The sequence below is a fragment of the Phacochoerus africanus genome, chromosome 8 (assembly GCF_016906955.1).
Source record: "Phacochoerus africanus isolate WHEZ1 chromosome 8, ROS_Pafr_v1, whole genome shotgun sequence".
NCBI classification, from domain to species: Eukaryota; Metazoa; Chordata; class Mammalia; order Artiodactyla; family Suidae; genus Phacochoerus; species Phacochoerus africanus.
In genome coordinates this window covers 64,948,524-64,965,385 of record NC_062551.1, presented here as the reverse complement: position 1 = coordinate 64,965,385, position 16,862 = coordinate 64,948,524, and the positions used below count along the sequence as shown (strand labels likewise).

The following is a 16,862-nucleotide window of genomic DNA, read 5'->3' as shown; positions in this document are numbered from 1 at the left end:
AGGCCCGGGAGAGCGTTGGTATACGCCTCCCTTGTGCGCAGGCGCAGCAGGGCGGGGTCGCGCACGCGCGGAGGCCGGGCTGGGCCAGCCTGGTTGTCATGAGAGCGGCGGCCGCAGCCCGGGCACTGGGCGCTGGCTTCCGGGGTTGCTGTTCTGCCGCCACCGCCGCTGCGGCTCCGGGGTGCGGGCCGGCCGGGGGCGGCGGAGGAGGGGCCGGCTGAGCCCCGTCGAGGACGCGGCGCTGCCGGGAGCGGCGGACATCCTGACAGGTAAGCGGAGCGGGTAGGGGCGGACGGGCGGGCCGTGGGCGGCGGGTCCTGGGAGGAGGTGCAGGCGGTGGCGCGGCCGGGCCCGGGGGCGACGGGGCCTCTGTGGGCGCGGCCCGCGCGCTGTGTCAGCGCCCCGGGCGGCCCACGGCGCCCCCGCTTGGTTCCCGAGTTTGGCGACGATGAGTTGAGCGATCTCCGTGCGGGACGGCGACCCCAACACCAACTCTGTGCCGGCGAGGTGCGGGACGAGCCGGCGCTTTAACCTCTAACGTTTCAGGGCCGCTCCGGGGTACGGCGGAGCCTTGAAGTTGCTTGACCGAGAATCATTTTAAGGAAAGGGGATACAATTTTTGTCTCCTGGCCTTGAGCAAGGGGTCCAGGAGTTGCCACATTGTTTCGATTTAATGTGGAGTCGCAGTACCCCTGATGCGCATTGAAAAGCAGGCTTCGTAGAAGGAGCCACCCCGTCACCTCCTGGCTAGAGGAAGGCGCCTTGGAGAGTGACGGCTGCTCGCGGGTGATGCAACCCGGGTGCATCTGGAATGAGGACCGCTGTGCAGCAGAGCGGCTGCAGTCCCGCATTCAACAGAGCTTTGCTTCTCCCCAAAATGTTACAAAGCCTAACAGTAGGGACCTTTAGTGGCACCCCGCCTATCTTATGTAACCCTGGAAGGTTTACACAGCAGGCACCTCGGTATATGGTGGAAGGACGAGGCCAGAAAGGAATCCTTTTTAAATCCCCAAACGAAGGTAACACCGTAGCCTCTGCGATTCCCAGGCATTTCTCCAGCCTGGTTCCTAAATGCCACTACCGTGTTTTGGATTTATGGTCACAACATACCATAGTGGACACGTTTTTTATTCAGATGTAGAGTCCCGTTTCTAAGTCAGCGCCATAGCAGGGAGTACTGGAACCTGACCAGACCAGAAACCCTGGAATCTGACCAGCTCTAGGACAAACCCTGCCTGCTTGGCTGCAGAGCTGGATGACCCAGGGCAGGGGTCTGTGCCTCAGTTTCCCCTTCTCTGCAGTTGGAGTCTCAGAGTTGTCATGAAAGTTTAAATAGGTGCCCATCTGCCTGCTAAAGTACCACCTAAGGCAGCGGGTGTGTAGACACGTGGGGCAAGATGCGTAGTATTTGGGATCTGTGGAGTTTCAAGGTGCGTGACATTCACTAGAAGACGTTTAATAGAGACGCAGCTCTGTGTTCAAGGTGGGAGAGAAGGTAGCAGGCCCTGCTCTTGAAGGCGACCGAAGGACATGGGGCGTTCCCAGCACAGGGATCGAACTCTGAGTGGTGCCACATTTGCCTGGGCCTTAGAATCCATGACAGGAGTTGCTGTCCTGGCTCAGCGGTAGGGAACCCGACTAAGATCCACGATGATTCGGGTTTGATCCCTGGCCCCACTCAGTGGGTTAAGGATCCAGCGTTGCCATGAGCTGTGGGATAGGTCGCAGATGCCGCTCAGATCCCATGTTGCTGTGGCTGTGGCTCAGGCCAGCAGCTGCAGCTCCATTTGGACCCCTAACCTGGGAACTTCCATATACTGCGGGTGCAGCCCTAAAAATAAAAAATAAATAAATAAAATAAAGTAATAGAATCCGTGACAGAGAGCCAGTTAGAACAGCGGATTGGGCTTGAGGAGGGTTCATTGGGCAGGGGCAGAGCTCCCGGCGGGGGTGGGGGGACCTGGCCGTGGACTGGGCTCCAGGAGAGGGGGTGTATTCAGCCCCTTCCAGAGTCAAGACGAGTGAGACTCCACTGCAGAAAGGGCAGGGGGAGGTGCAGAGGTAGGTGGGGTAGGGGAAGTACTGTGGCCACGGGGAAAGCCAGTCCAGGCGGAGAGCCCCAGCACAGCCCCAGCACGTGGGAGAGCCGCAGGCTGGGCAAGACTTTTTGTCTCTGGCGTGGGAGCTGGAACACAGGCCAGCCCTGCAGCACACCGCAGAGTAAATCACACTTGTCCAGTTTTTGCGGCTGCGACTCATTATTTTCGGGGTTAGTTTGATTTTCCTCTGCCATCCTGTGACATCCTGCAGTGAGCTTTGTACAAAAATAACTAGGATCTTTAATAGTGGTTTCTCTATTTTTAGTCCTTTTGTTCATATATTCCAAGAAACATTGGCTGGTGCCAGCCAATAATTAGTTTGTTGACGTTGTCCTCTTCAAGTTCTCAGTCAAAATCAAAGGCAATTCTAGACCATGTCTCCAGCTTGTAAAACAAGCACATTTGACGTGAGATATGCCTGTATGTTGCCTCCTCCTGAGAACCGCAGTTAATTGTGTCCTGCAGGAGTCTTTATCCTCTGTGTCTGTGAGGACTCTTGGTTGCACACTGACGCCTCGCTCAGATGGGCCCTCTGAAGAGCATCCATGGGCTTAGTGACGAGAGTAACCAGAAGTCCATGAGTCCTTGGGCTTTAAGTCCTGGGGCTCACACAGCGGCGTCTCCATCTCTCTGGACACTGCTTCCCCGTGCCCGCCCTACCCGGCCAGGATCTCCCCGCCTGGCCTCCAGCAGCCCCAGCAGGGTCCTGGCTTGAGTCACTTTGGTCCTATTCTCACGTCTCATCCCTGAACTGGTTACTAAGGAGGGACATGGAACTCGTGGGCCAACCCAGCCCAGGAGGTGTGCCCTGCAGGCTGGGGCTGGGGAGTGCAGGGTGGGCGCCAGCCCCACAGAGCCCGGCGGTGGGAGTTGGCGGTGGGGGTAGGGGTCAGAATCCCCCAGGGAAATCGTGATGGAGGTGCTGTTTTCAGAGGGGTGGGCAAAACTAGCCATCACTACAATGATGCCGCCCTCCGAGCAATGGTGTCTAACCGTGAACCAAGTCAGCTCTGCTAAAACATCGTGTCATAAAAGAGTCATCCAGGCGACATTCAAACGTCTCAGATACTCAGCCACTCAGCCAGGCTCCCGGGCAGGCCTGTGCGCTCCAGGTCCTGCCTGGGGTTCTGCTCTCCCTCCGCTGGTCAGCGTTTTCATTTAGCAGTTATTATGCTGTTGATTAAACTGCCCCCTTCCCCTTACTTTTATGTAATTTATTCACACCTTGGTTTATTAGTTTCTTAACTAATTTGAAAAACTTTGTATTCATTTCTTAGCAAGAGGCTTTGTTTTTGCCATAATAGAGTTGCACACACTAGATGACTTAAAACAACGAAACTTATTCTGGAGGCTCAAAGTCCAAAATCAGGATGTATATGTGCAGAGCTCTGCTTCCTCTAAAGGCCCCGGGGGGGCGCCACCTTGCCTCCGGTTCCTGGCGGCCCCAGGCAGCCCTTGGCTCCAGATGCCAGGCTGGTGCCACTTGGCCTCGTCCCTGTGTGTCCCCGCCTCTCTTCTGATAAGGACATAAGGTGTGTTGGAATAGCCCCCCCACCCCATGTAACTGCGTCACATCGCGGGTACAGGGACCTCATCCTAGCTTTGGGCGGGGACGCAGTTCAATGCGTAACACTGGACAGACTTGTTGGGCATATATTTGGGCAAAGTCAAGGTAACTTGAATGATGCCTCACAGGGTGCTAGAGATGCCTTTAAAAGTGCTTAAGGAGAAGCGAGATTCTTTCAGGGATGGCACCGTCCCGAGCGGGCCATGGGTCACTCTGTGTGTGTGCAAGGCGTGAACTGACCCTTGCAGTGTTACCGCCAGCTGCTGAGATCTTCCTTGCTCTTCCACAGCCCTGTGGCAGAATGCCCCACAAGATCGGCTTCGTAGTTGTCAGCTCCTCTGGACACGAAGACGGCTTCAGTGCCCGGGAGCTAATGATCCACGCACCGACCATCAGCGGCTGGAGGTCGCCGAGGTGGGCCGCACGGGCCGAGGGCGGTGGGGCTCCGGGGCGCGGGGGCTCTGGGGCTCTGGGGCCGAGCTGCGGGTCTTCCACAGCTCAGCAGCTTCCAGGTTCTGCAGACTCACCCATCAAGTTAGGCACTGGACTTTTTTCCTGCTGTGTTTTTCTTTAATTGTTGAATGTTTTCCCCTGTAATGGGAACCCACATTCACTTAGGAAGCGTGCAAATACAAAAGAGTGGAAGGAGAACTGACCCCCACCCCCGCCTCCAGGTCCCTGGTTGAGGGCGGGTCTTGCAGGCTCACCTGCGACTGCACTTGTGCCTTGGTGTTCTTTGTATTTGTGTATTTCTTTATTGAAGTATAGTTGATTTACAGGGTCATGTTTCTTCCTATTTTACAGCGAAATGGTTCCATTATATTATATCTTCTCTCTCGTAGTCCTGTCAGTTACGGTTTATCACAGAATTTGAATGTAATTCCCTGAGCTGTACAGCAGGGCCTCGTTGTTTAGCTGTCCTCTCTGCAGCAGTTGGCATCTGCTCATCCCAGACTCCTAATACATCCCTCCCCCACCCCCTCCCCCTTGCAACCACAAGTCTGGTTTCTATGTCTGTGGGTCTGTTTCTGCTTCATAGATAAGCTCATTTGTGTCATTCTAGATTCCACATTTATATCGTGTGGTATTTGTTTTTCTCTTTCTGACTTAGTATGATAATCTCTAGGTCTTTCCAGAGTTCCCATGGTGGCACGGTGGAAACGAAACCCACTAGTAACCATGAGGTTGTAGGTTCGATCCCTGGCCTTGCTCAGTGGGTTAAGGATCTGGCGTTGCCGTGAGCTGTGGTTTAGGTTGCAGACATGGCTTGGATCCAGTCCAGGCAGCTGTAGCTCTTTTTAGACCCCTAGCCTGGGAACCTCCATATGCTGCAAGTGTGGCCCTAAAAAGAAAGGAAAAAAAAAATCTCTAGGTCTTTCCATGTTGTGAATGGCATTATTTCATTCCCTTTTATGGCTGAGTAGTGCTCCATTGTATTTATGTACCACATCTTAATCCAGTCATCTGTCAGTTAGGTTGTCTCCATGTCTTGGCTGTTGTGAATAGCCAAGACCATTGGGGTGCATGGGAGCACGTCTATCTTTTCTCCGAATAGATGCCCAGGAGTGGGATTGGTGGATCAGATGGTAGCTCTACTTTTAGTTTTCTGGGGAACCTCCATGCTGTTTTCCATAGTGGCTGCACCAGTTTACATTCCCGCAAACAGGGTAGGAGGGGTCCCTTGTCTCCACACCCTATGTAGCATTCGTTATTTTTAGATTTTTTTTAATGATGGCCATTCTGGCCAGTGTGAGGTGCTGCTTTGATTTGCATTCCTCAAATAACTGGGGATGTTGAGCATCTTTTCATGTGCCTATTGGTCATTTGTATATATTCCTTAGAGAAATGTCTATTTACGTCTTCTGCCCATTTTTTGATTGGGTTGTTTGTTTTTTTGTTATTGAGTTGTATGGACTGTTTGTATATTTTGGAAATTAAGCCCTTGTCAGTCGCATCATTTGCAAATGCTTCCTCCCATTCTGTAGGTTGTCTTTTCATTTTGTCTGTGGTTTCTTCTGCTGAGCAAAGGCTTATAGGTTTAATTCGGTCCCATTTGTCTATTTTTGCTTTTACTTCTATTGCCTTGGGAGACTGACCTAAGAAAACATTTATGTCAGAGACTATTCAGAGCCTATGTTCTTATCAAAGAGTTTTGTGGTGTCAGGTCTTATACGTAAGTCTTTAAGCCATTTTGAGTTAATTTTTGTGTGTGGTGCGAGGCTGTGTTTTAACTTCATTGATTTACATGTGGCTTTTATGACTTACTTTTATTCAGAAGATATATTGCTAAAAAATAAAATGTAAATCCCATTTAAAATTCAAATATATTTTCTTTTTGGGTTGTTTGAGGGGCCCCAGCACACAAGGTCCCTTCTCAATGAACCGAGAAATGAAACAAAGAGCAAAGCAGACGGGGACACAAAGCCCCGTGTTGCCAGTGAAGTGGATGTTGATGAACAAGGGCTTGATTTGCGGACAAGTAAGCATCACAGGGCTGCCTTGGTCACCGCCACTCCTGCGCCCAGCCAGGGAAGCCTCGCCAGCTCCAGTGGGACTTGAGAAACACCTCCATGCAGGGGGCCTCGGGCACGTCCACGCTCTACCCCCAGGCACAGACCAGTCCAGTCCTGCCTCTCCCCAAGGTGGTGGGGGGCCTGGAGTGAGCTGGGGCCAGTTTTATGCAAAAGTACCAAAAGCGCTACCATACCCACTTGCACGCCTGCGTTTCCCTTCTGCAGAGATCCTTTATGCTAACACACTTGTTCACTGTTTATGCGTAAATTAAAGGTACTTAAATATACAGACAGAGCACCCTTTTTAGTAACAGTTATAAAACTAATACTAATATGATTCTTTCATATATTGGCTTGGTATTCTAGGGCATACTTGTTTTAGTATTAAACTTTTAGACCACACCAGGAGAAAGGATATATGTGCCTTGATCACCATGCAGACTCATGCAGGGTTTGGCTTAGGGTCTCGAGTTCAGTAGAGTGTTCCCTAAGGACAAGCACATCATAGGAAGACAAAGAAAAGTGCCCTCAAACCAAGTCTCCCAAAGAGAGGACGGGGTGCTCTGTTAGCCCAGAGCAAAGAGGGCATATGCTCAAGCATTGAGAGATACAGCTCTGGTAGGGGTCTTTACAGGGGCTCAGGGGAAGTTTCTCCAGTGCCTTTTATGACCTGGGAATTCAGGGTCCTGTAATCTCTAGCACATGAGACACATTTCTCCAAGAGAGCACAGAGTTCACACCAATGATCAGAGCCTCAGGGCATTAATTTTTTATTGTTAAATGTTATTCAAAAAGGAATCTAGGGTTGTCAGTTTATTTTGAATGCTACACACTAGCCTTTTTAGGTAATGTCAACCTTAAATTTTTTTTTTAATTTTTTAGCCAGTTATTTTACCAGCAAAATGAGCTTATTGCAGGACAGCAGAGGAATTGCAGTTGAGAACATGGTGAAACCATAGGCAAGTCTGGGAATCAAAGGAGAGAAATGTTACTTTATTGACAAAAGGGGAAGTTGGGAGGGGCTGCTTTGAACAGAAGGCCATTGGATGAAAGCAGAAGTTCAGGCTGGTGAACTGACATTGTGAGACAAAAACCATGAAATGCAGAAAACTTGACTCTTGATCAGTGATACTTCTGGAGACAGTTCTTGAACCAAAGGGGGAAATGTGAAAATTAATAAAGGGAATACGTCAAAATAGAGTAAGGGAGCCCTGAGGGAGCTCTAAGACATGTACCTTCCTTCATTCCTGGGCAGGAAGAAGCTGACTTTACTGCCCCAGCAGGAGCAAAAATATTTTGTCCTTGTCCAGCAATGGCCCAGCCAATGAGAAACCGTCACCATCCTGAAATTTTGCTTTCATCCACCTCTCCAGGGACATTTATCCATGTGCAACAGGTGGTGTGTGCTATTGTACCAACATCTACTTGCTCAGCAAGTGGGTAATTGGGAGCCGTGCACTTACCTGAAACAACTTTAGCCAGTAAGTTATCAACTCCTTCCACTGTGGAATTAGCCACCCTTCCAGTGTTAGAAGAGATTTCTACTTATATGTTCCTTAGTACTTAGTGGACTGAAGGGAAGAAAGGCTTTCCTTGAGTCATGTATGCCTCCTGGAAGTTCCCGTTTAAGATAACTGAGGTTTAATGGGGTGGACCAATGGGAGGTTTCTGTTTTGTTCTGAAGAGAAGTAGACCAGTGGATGCAGCACGAGCACACTGTTCTTTCATCCTTTAATTTCATCGAGACAACAAGTTGCCCAAGCATGGGGGCCATTACCAAAACCTCCACATAGAGGAGAGTAGCCAGGAGGTGCAGGTAGGACTCCGTAAGAAATCATGGCATTTATGGACTCATCTGTCAATGTTGAGGCATTAGGTTCACCAGTATTGGTTCATGAACTCTATCAATTTGCCAGTAGACCAATGGCTTAATGCGTGTACAGTGGTCAGTCATGGGAACTTTAGAACTTCTGGTAGGACAAGATTATTGTTTGACCTAAAGCAAGAATTCTTTCTTTTTAGCGAGCCTACAGTTACTTAATTTCCAGTATCTTTTTCCTTTTTGGGGGCCCATTGGGCATTTCTAGTCAGTGTTTCCAAATTATCATCTGGTGGATGTGGGGAGTTATCCCTGTGGACCATGGCAGAGCTTTAGCCATTGGGTCCTTCGAGAGCAGCATTTTTGGCCAAAACATCAGCAAGATGATTTCCTTTAACTTCCAGGGCGTGGATCCCACAGTGCCCAGGGACCTTGATAATAGCCAGAGCAGCTGGCCAAAGTATGGCGTCTAATACACTTCGGACATGAGCCATTTTTCATTTTAGTCCCATCAGAGCTAAGGAAACCTTGCTGTTTCCATGACGTCCCAGTCATGGGCCGCCCTGAAGGCATAACGGCCATGGGTGTAGATAGCTCTGGGTCTATATACCATAAACATTGGTGGGTCTTCCCTTGGCTAAGGAATGAGCTTTTTATAATATGTAAAGTGTATAATTCCGCCTGTTGGGCTGAAGTAGCCCCAGGCACAGGTGCTGCCTTGATGACCTCCGGAGGAGTCGGGACAGCAGACCTTCTCATCCTTTAAATAAGAGCTATGAGTACACCGTGAAAACTGCACCGGGTGGAGGAATGCCCTGTAGATGAGCGCAGGAGTCAGGAGGTGAACTCAGTGTCAGGCAGTGTGGCGGGGTCTCGTCGGTAAAGGAGGGAAAAGAGCAGCGTCAAGGTTATTTCAGCACGTTAGAGGGGAAGGGGGGTGTTAAGAGGATTTCCTAGCAGGAGAGACACCCAAAGGTGCATTCAAGAGGCCCCCACCACACCGGTACCAGGATGGTTAGAGGGAATCCCATGATCATTACGACTCTTGTTATGATTACTTTGGTGTCTCCCCGAAGGTACGTCGCAGGAATGGCTCTGAGACAAGGGGGCTGTCCCCATGGCACAGGGTCCAGCTGTCGGCTGTAATACCCGATGGGTCGATGATGGTCCCTGTGTTTGGGGCGAGCACTCCGAAGGCGTCCCTTCCTCCTCACAACCAAGAGAAAAAAAGGCAGCTGGTAATTCGGATGTTCACGGGCAGGGGCCTTTCTCATGCTTTTCTCGAAGGCTCCAAAGGTTGTGTCATCCCAGTCTCCCCCGGTCAGGTTTGTTGTTTTTTTATAAGACATGTAGGAGCTGGGCCATACGAGAGAAATTTGGAATCCAGTTTTGACAGTAGCCAGCTAGCCAAAAAAAAAAAAAAAAAACACCACCTCCTAATTGGGCTGAGTTTCAAGTTTGGGGGAGTTCGGGACACCATGAAGCCAACCCAGAGCTAAACGTAGCCTCATTCTAAGATCAGGTGCCTGAACCGTCGGGCCTGAGCAGTGTTTCCTCACAGACTTTTTGACCCTTTAAGGCTAAAAGATTCAACAGGCTAACACTGCCTCATTGTGAAGTTTTCAAAGGAAAGTGTAGATGCAAGTTATCCATGTACTGTAATAAAGCATGAGCCTGCGAAAGCTGTATTGTCCTGGTCGGCCTTTAAGGTCTGTGCAAAGCAAGGACTTTGAGGAAAACCCTTGAGCATTTCTGTCCAGGTGTATTGCTGTCCTTCCCCAGTGAAAGCAAAAAGAAATGGCTCACCTTACCGACGGGCTACCAGGGAGCGCAGTGAAGGTTCTGCTTTCGGTGGGGAAGGAGCCCACAGGAATGAGCAGCAAGAGGGCGCTGGGGCTCAGCACGTCGTTTGTCCTGAGCTCCTGGGCAGACCTCCATCCTCAGCCCCTGGGCTTTCTCACAGCTAAAGCAGGGTGTTACAGGACTGGCACAAGGGCTCCCGGGGCCCCGAGCTTTGAGATCTGCTGTTACGGGCTCGATGCCTGTTTACAGGGTGTTAATTCTGGGGAGAGGTTTCGAGGGATTCGTTTTAATCTTGGAGCCCTGGATTCTGTGAATTTCAGTTGGAGATTTTGCCCATAAGGAAAGTGTTAGCTGATCCAAAGGTGGCACATGATTAGTGTTCTTAAAATCAGCTCTCATGAGCCTGACAGAGCAAATAAAAGACATTGAGGGTTGTTAGACTCGCCTGGTTGGCTACTTGGACGGCTGCTGTCAAATCCTGGAGCCATTTCCCCCTTTCAGGAGAAAGAAACTCTAGTGTGGTGTCCTCCTAAGAAAACTCCGCCCGTGGCTGAGTGGTGGTTGGAGCTCAGGGGCAGGCATGCACCTCTCAGAGGCCTAAACAGAGGGGCCAGGGCCAGGGGAGAACGAACTTGTCCCTGCCCGGAGAACACTGCCTCCCCAGAGAGCAAGAAGCAGATCCCGGGTAAAGTGGGAGAGCTCACCCAGAAGGAGGGAGCCCCAAACCCGAGAGGGGACTTGCTGGCCCCAAAGGAGGAGGAGGCCTCCGGGGCCGGGGGAAGGAGGGCCTGGGTTGTTAGGATCTCAGAGGCTCATCTCCAGACCCCACTTCTGGCCACGTGTGATGTCAGCCTTATAAATAAGAGAGCCCATGATCTCACCAGCAAAGTGAGCTTATTCCAGTGGCAGCAACTTGCAGCTGGGGACATGCAAACTGTGGAGAAACCGTAAGCAAGTCTGGGGGACAGAGGAGAAAGACAGACCTTGCTTTCTGGAGAAGAGGCATCAGGAGGGGCTGCTTTGGGCGAAAGCCCTTTGGAGGAAAGCTAGGGTTCAGGCTGGTGACGGGGATGCATGAAAACCTCTTGCTGCTGCTGGGGCAGCCGCACCCACGCCCCCCGCCTTGCCCAGGATGAGGAGGGTGCCTGCCTGAGCCCCCCTTCAGGGCCCCTGGCTTCCACTTAGATGGGACTTCCCTTCATTCACTTTCGTATGTGCATTGTTTCTTCTTTTAATTTGTTTAAGGAGTATTTTTGATTTGTCTATAAATTCTTTTTTTTTTTTTTTAAGAGTCTCACATGGGGCACATGGAGGTTCCCAGGTTCGGGGTCAAAATGGAGCCGTAGCTGCTGCCTGCACCACAGCCACAGCAACATGGGATCCGAGCCGATGACCTACACCACAGGTCACAGCAATGCCAGATCCTTAACCCACCGAGCGAGGCCAGGGATTGAACCCACGTCCTTAATGATACGAGTCAGATTGTTTGCCGAGCCATCCATACATTCTTAATAAGCTACATTTGAGTAACTGCACATAGCCCTTTTTTGAAGGGTTTTAAAATACACAGCTTCAAACTTTTGTCAAGCAGCTTAGTTTTCTTTAAACAATTTTGGAGGTTTTTTAAAATAATAAAGGATTTTTTTTCCACAAGAGAGTACTGTGTCCTTATGCCTAGAATGACCTCACCACAAACTATGCTGTGCGTGTCCTGCATTTAAAGGCAGTCAGTGGGGAGGTGCTGCTGTAGCACAGCCGGTGGAGGATCCAGTGTTGCTGCCGCTGGGCTCAGAGTCCATCCCTGGCCCAGGGGCTTCCGCATGCTGGGGGCGTGGCCCAAAAGTTCATTAATTAATACAAAGTAAAAGCAGGAAATGTCTCGGAGTTCCCTTGCGACGCGGCAGGTTAAGGATCTGGTGGTGTCACTGCTGTGGTTTGGATCGCTGCTGTGGTGCAGGGGTGATCCCTGGCCCAGGAGCTTCCACATGCCATGGGCATGGCCAAAAAATAATTACAGGTAAAAAACTAGAAACAAAACCAGTAAGTATTTAAGTGTCTGAAGTGGTGCTTGGCCAGAGGGTGCCCCAGGCTCAGGCTGCCGGGTCCCCTCTGCCCTGGCTGCCCTCCTGCCCACACGCACCTCTCCTGTGACCTCTGGATTTTTGATAGCTCGGCATTAGGAACTCCCGGGGACGCACCCCCAAGAGTGAGTCTGTTCCCTGCGTAGTCACTGGCCGCACTTTCTCGTCAGCACTCTCCCCACTCACGCTTTTCATCGCTCAGCTAAACACTAGCGTCCGCCCGGAGCTCCTATCTCTGCTCTTCTCTGTCCAGTCCCCGGATGGTCGGGACGCACACCGAGTGCCTCGTGTAAGCAGGCGCTTGGCACACGGCCGCGAGCCTCCAGAGCGGCCATACGGGAGGCCGGACCATCCTGGAGTCTAAGGACCAGCGTGGTCACAGGGACCAGCAGTGCCCCTGCTGAAGGGGAAGCCGGGAGGAGGCTGGCTCGGGGAGGGGGGCAGGGGGCAGGGAGAGCTGGGTCAGGAGCCTGTTTTGTCTGTCACATCTGATGCCCGAGGGGTGCAGGGTCACGCGTCTGTGTGTGCTGGTGGGCAGCAAGGACAGGCTGGCTCTGGTGCAGTTTGGCTGGCGGCTCCTGTTTCTCTGGAGCGTGGCTGGCAGGGAGCGCCCGGTAGGCCAGCAGATGGGTCACCTCTGTGCTCACAGAGGGTCATGCCATGTGCCGGGGGCCTTCCCTGATGGCCCGTCCTCCGTGCCCCCCGCTCCCACTGGGTGCCCTCAATGCCCAGGGCCGGCCAGCTCGGCACACACCATCCACGCCTCAGCGCCTGCTACTGCCGTCGTGACCACGCAGCGTGGCGCAAGGTGTGTAAGGTGCCGTGTCCTCCTGAGCAGAGTTAGAAGCACCCGTGTTGACAGCTTGGGCTTCTTCCCACCCTACCCCCACCCCCCGGCCATGGAGCACAAGACACTCAGGATCACTGCTCCCTCAGCCCAGGCCTGTGGAAGGTGGGCTCCTGGGGTGTTTAGGTTCGGGTAGAAACCCGGTGATTCACGGGGGCAGCCTCTTTAGACGGAGGGGTCTGTCGCATGATAAACTTCAGATCTCGTTTCAGACCCTGAGTCAGCTGCTCCAGGTATGATTCTGGCCGGGGGGCCACAGACACCCCCGCCTCCCCGGCCCCCAGTCCTTCCTCGGAGCTTCAGCTCCACGTGGAAGGCTGGAGAGCAGGGCAGCCCCCGCAGCCCCCACGGTACGTGGAAGCGAGGGGGCCAGCATCTCGAGACCCTCTCTGGCGATCCTGCACAGAAACAAGTGTGTTTGCTTTTAGATTTTGCCAGTTTCCACAAGAAATTGTCCTGCAAATGGTGGAGCGGTGTCGAATACGAAAGCTGCAGCTGCTGGCTCATCAGTACATGATCGCCAGTAAAATTGAGTTCTACGTCAGCGAGAGCCTGCCCGAGTATTTCGTGCCGTATCAAGCCGAGCGCTTCCGGAGGCTGGGGTAAGAGCGGCCCTCCGCACGTGCGTGTGTGCAGGGGGCGCCGTCCGCCCGCCCCTCTCCTGGCCCCTTGCACGCACCTGTGTGCCGCGGGCCAGGAGCACGCGGCCTCTGCACACCTGCCTGTACCCCACACGCGTCGTGAGCAGCAGCGTCGCCCTTCCTGCCAGTAGCACTCCGCTTGCTTGTCAGACACGGAGCTCGGCTAAAGGTACAATTCCAAACCTCATCTCTGGGCTCGGTCACCCAGACTCGACATTCCTTCCAGCCTGTAGAGCTGCGTGCGGGCAGGGGGGCTCTGTGGTTTTGTGTCGACAGGATTCCAGAGCTGTGTTTTTCCTTGCAGCTACGTCTCTCTGTGTGACAATGAAAAGACAGGTTGCAAAGCCCGGGAACTAAAATCAGTTTATGTGGATGCAGTAGGACAGTTTCTTAAGCTGATTTTTCACCAAAACCACATCAACAAGTACAACGTATATAATCAGGTGAGGAGCTTGGCCTCCCCTCGATGGCGTCCGTCCCTCCCCCACGTGGCAGGGTCGCGCCTTCCCTCACACGGGCCTTTCTGTGGCGGAATGACACTCTCTGGTTCGGAGCCACCGGCCACCTGCGGCTGTGCTCGCTGGCAGTGCGGCTGGCCCAGCCGCAGGGGCGGGGTGTGTCAGCGAGACTCAGCTACAGGATGACATGCAAGTACTTCGGATAGGTTAAATTTAAATGTATCATTAAAAGCAACTTTCGCTCTCTCTTTTAAACTCTTTTACCGTGTCTGCTAGAAAACTCAAAATTACGTGTGTGGCTTGACTCCTGTTTCTGTTGGACAGCACTGCTCTAGATAAACCCACTAAACTTTTATGAGATGAAGTTTCCTGGCGGAAACTGGGAATGTGGTTTAATGCTCCTGGCTCTCTCCCTCCTTTTCCTTCCTTCTTCTCTTGTTGGCATAACTACTATGTCCAGAGCAGCCTCATTCATTAGCACAAACACTGACTGCCCCAGGCAGGCCGCAGGCTCCAGCAGGTCAGAGGCCTGCGCTGAGCAGGTGCGTGGAAGGAGAGCCCTGGGTTGAGCAACGTTGCTTGGTCCGTTTGTGACCATCAGCAGGAGACGACCGTGAACCCTTCCCCCCCCAACCCCCCCTCCCCCGGGTTTATTCCGCTCCGGTGATTCTCTAGGAAGGGGTCCAGCAAGGCAGCTCCTCCCCCTCCGGGGAGAATCGCTGACGTAGGCAAACCGAGGTGTCTCGGGGCAGCTTTTCACCGGGCGTCTAATTTACCACCCTTGTGTACCCATGACTGCATCCTTAACCTTGAGTCAAGTTAACCTTGAGTTCACTCGAGTTAACCTTGAGCCAGGCTAAAACATTGGAGGTCTTTTTAGCGATTACTATTTTAATATCCTTCAAACATTAATACAGCCACTTGGCTCGGCATTAGAATGTTAACTTATAAAAATGATTACTAATTCTCAGCAGCGTGAGATTCCCAAGGACTGCGTTTTGACGTGTGTCATCCCCTTTGATGACAGTGTGGCTCAGAGTGTGTTATAAGGGGTGAGGTTGTGGCACATGCTTTCTACTTAATGTCTATTGATTAACTCTTTCTTAGGTTGCTTTGGTTGCCATAAATATCATTGGAGATCCTGCAGATTTCGGTGACGAAAGCAATATCGTAAGTTGGGAGAGTTTCGTTCCGAAAGCGGAAGCTTTACTGCCAACAAGAGGGGGTCACTTTTGTCAGTGTCTCATCCTCAGAGTCTCGGCAGAATTATCTGGTGAACAGCTCGTGGGTAATTTTCTGCAGCTGTTGAATCCCAGGCTGCCCTTCACTTGACACCTTGAGCAGGTGCCTCCAGAAAACTGGGGCCGTCTTTCTGTCAATTGTCTCTCTGTCCTGTGCTGTGCCTCTTCTCTCGGAGACACTGAGCAGAAGCCTCTCTCCCACAGCCCTCTAGGGAGAAGCTGATTGACCACTATCTGGGGCACACGGCGGAGGACCCCGCTCTCGAAGGAACTTGTTCTGGGTAAGAGCCCCGCCCGCCGGGCAGCGAGCCTCTGCAGCTTTGCCTTGGAGCCAGGAAAGTGCGGCTCAGCGCTGAGGACCCCAGCCTGGGGCCTCCCCATCCAGTCTAGAGCCAGACAGGCCGCTGAAGGGGTTGCCTTAAACACACGGAAGATGAAGGTCACTCTTGTATTTGGCGCATCTTCAGTCACTGCCCCTCAGAGATGACTTCACTTCTTTTTTTTTTTTTTTTGTCTTTGTCTTTTTCCAGGGCTGCACCTGCAGCATATGGATGTTCCCAGGCTAGGGGTCGAATCGGAGCTGTAGCTGCCAGCCTGCGCCAGAGCCACAGCAATGCGGGATCCGGGCCGTGTCTGTGACCTACACCACAGCTCACGGCAACGCTGGATCGTTAACCCACTGAGCAAGGCCAGGGATCAAACCCGCAACCTCATGGTTCCTAGTCGGATTCGTTAACCACTGTGCCACGACAGGAACTCCTGACTTCACTTCTTGAGTGTCCCGGTAGTACGAGAAAGTTCCTAAGAGGCACTCTGATGAAAGGTCTCTTAGCTGTCCTTTGATGGCAGAAATCACAGGTGAGAATTGAAGGTATGAATAGGCCCAAGTCATCAGTTCCTGGAGACTCTTCATCTCGTGTCTGCTTTAAAACTGAAGGGAGTGAGAAGACACAGGGCAGGGCAGTTCCTCAAAGTCCTGTGCACACTCCTCACGTGGACAGTCGTACAGACGTGGCGGGCTTGCTGCCCAGCTTTGGCAGGTCAGGCGTGGAGGGCACGGCCCTTGCCACCCTGTCCCAGGCACCTCTCTGGGGCAGAGCCGTTCAGCACCCCTGTCACCTGCCTGCTGCTTGTTAAGGCGAGGAAATCAACACGACACCCAGGTCCCCTCCTCCGACAGCAGCTCCCCAGTAACGAAAAGGTAAAGAGTTTAGGTGTCAGTGGACAGCAGGCAGCTGTCTGTAACCTGTGGTTCCCTGCTCACTGCACATGGTCAGAACTGCTGTCTCTCCTCTTTGCATCACACGTGGAGTCTGTTCTCGTGTGGTCACTCAGGAGCCCCTGGCCTGCCAAACCTGCGCAGGCCTGGTCTTCCCGGGCTGCAGCCTGAGAGACGGGCTAGGCCACCTGGTCGGGGGTGAACGTGATGCACCAGAGTGGAGGCCTCATCGCCCATCCAGCCCCCCGCAGCCCCCCCCATCCTGCCGCCCCATGGAGTCCTCGCCCCACGAGGTGGTGCCCTCCGCTTCCCAGTCAGCATCTTCTCACTGCCGCCTCCACGCCGCCGTCAGCGCAGCTCCCGCCAAGGGGACAGCCACACTCACAAGCGGGTTCAGATCCTGCTAGAGGCCTCTGGTGGTTTCTGTTTAAGTCATTTCTATGTCACCTTGGCCACCGGATGGTAGACTGCAGTTCCTGTCCTGCCCCCCTCCCCCAGGGGGGAGCCTTCCTGAAGGTGCAGGTGGTCCTGAGGGGTGTACAGCACCCGAGGCCAAGTCCACTGGCACCACGGG

At 52.7% G+C, this 16,862-nt stretch overlaps 1 protein-coding gene across 7 annotated transcripts in view; it reads left to right on the top strand.

Annotated features, from left to right (window-relative positions):
• The first annotated feature begins 137 nt into the window (after positions 1 to 137).
• The window catches only part of CEP104 (centrosomal protein 104), a 36,415-nt gene continuing 19,690 nt past the window's right edge, over positions 138 to 16,862 (top strand). For 2 of the 7 annotated variants that reach the window (XM_047791206.1, XM_047791211.1), the window contains exons 1-6: positions 139 to 269; positions 3,956 to 4,080; positions 13,158 to 13,331; positions 13,675 to 13,813; positions 14,936 to 14,998; positions 15,274 to 15,350. In XM_047791206.1, the coding sequence (XP_047647162.1) occupies positions 3,968 to 4,080; positions 13,158 to 13,331; positions 13,675 to 13,813; positions 14,936 to 14,998; positions 15,274 to 15,350 (566 nt within the window). In that variant the 5' untranslated portion in view covers positions 139 to 269; positions 3,956 to 3,967. Of the gene's footprint in view, positions 270 to 3,955; positions 4,081 to 13,157; positions 13,332 to 13,674; positions 13,814 to 14,935; positions 14,999 to 15,273; positions 15,351 to 16,862 lie in introns of all 7 variants that reach the window. The other 5 variants (XM_047791212.1, XM_047791208.1, XM_047791207.1 and 2 more) reach the window with 4 other exon arrangements.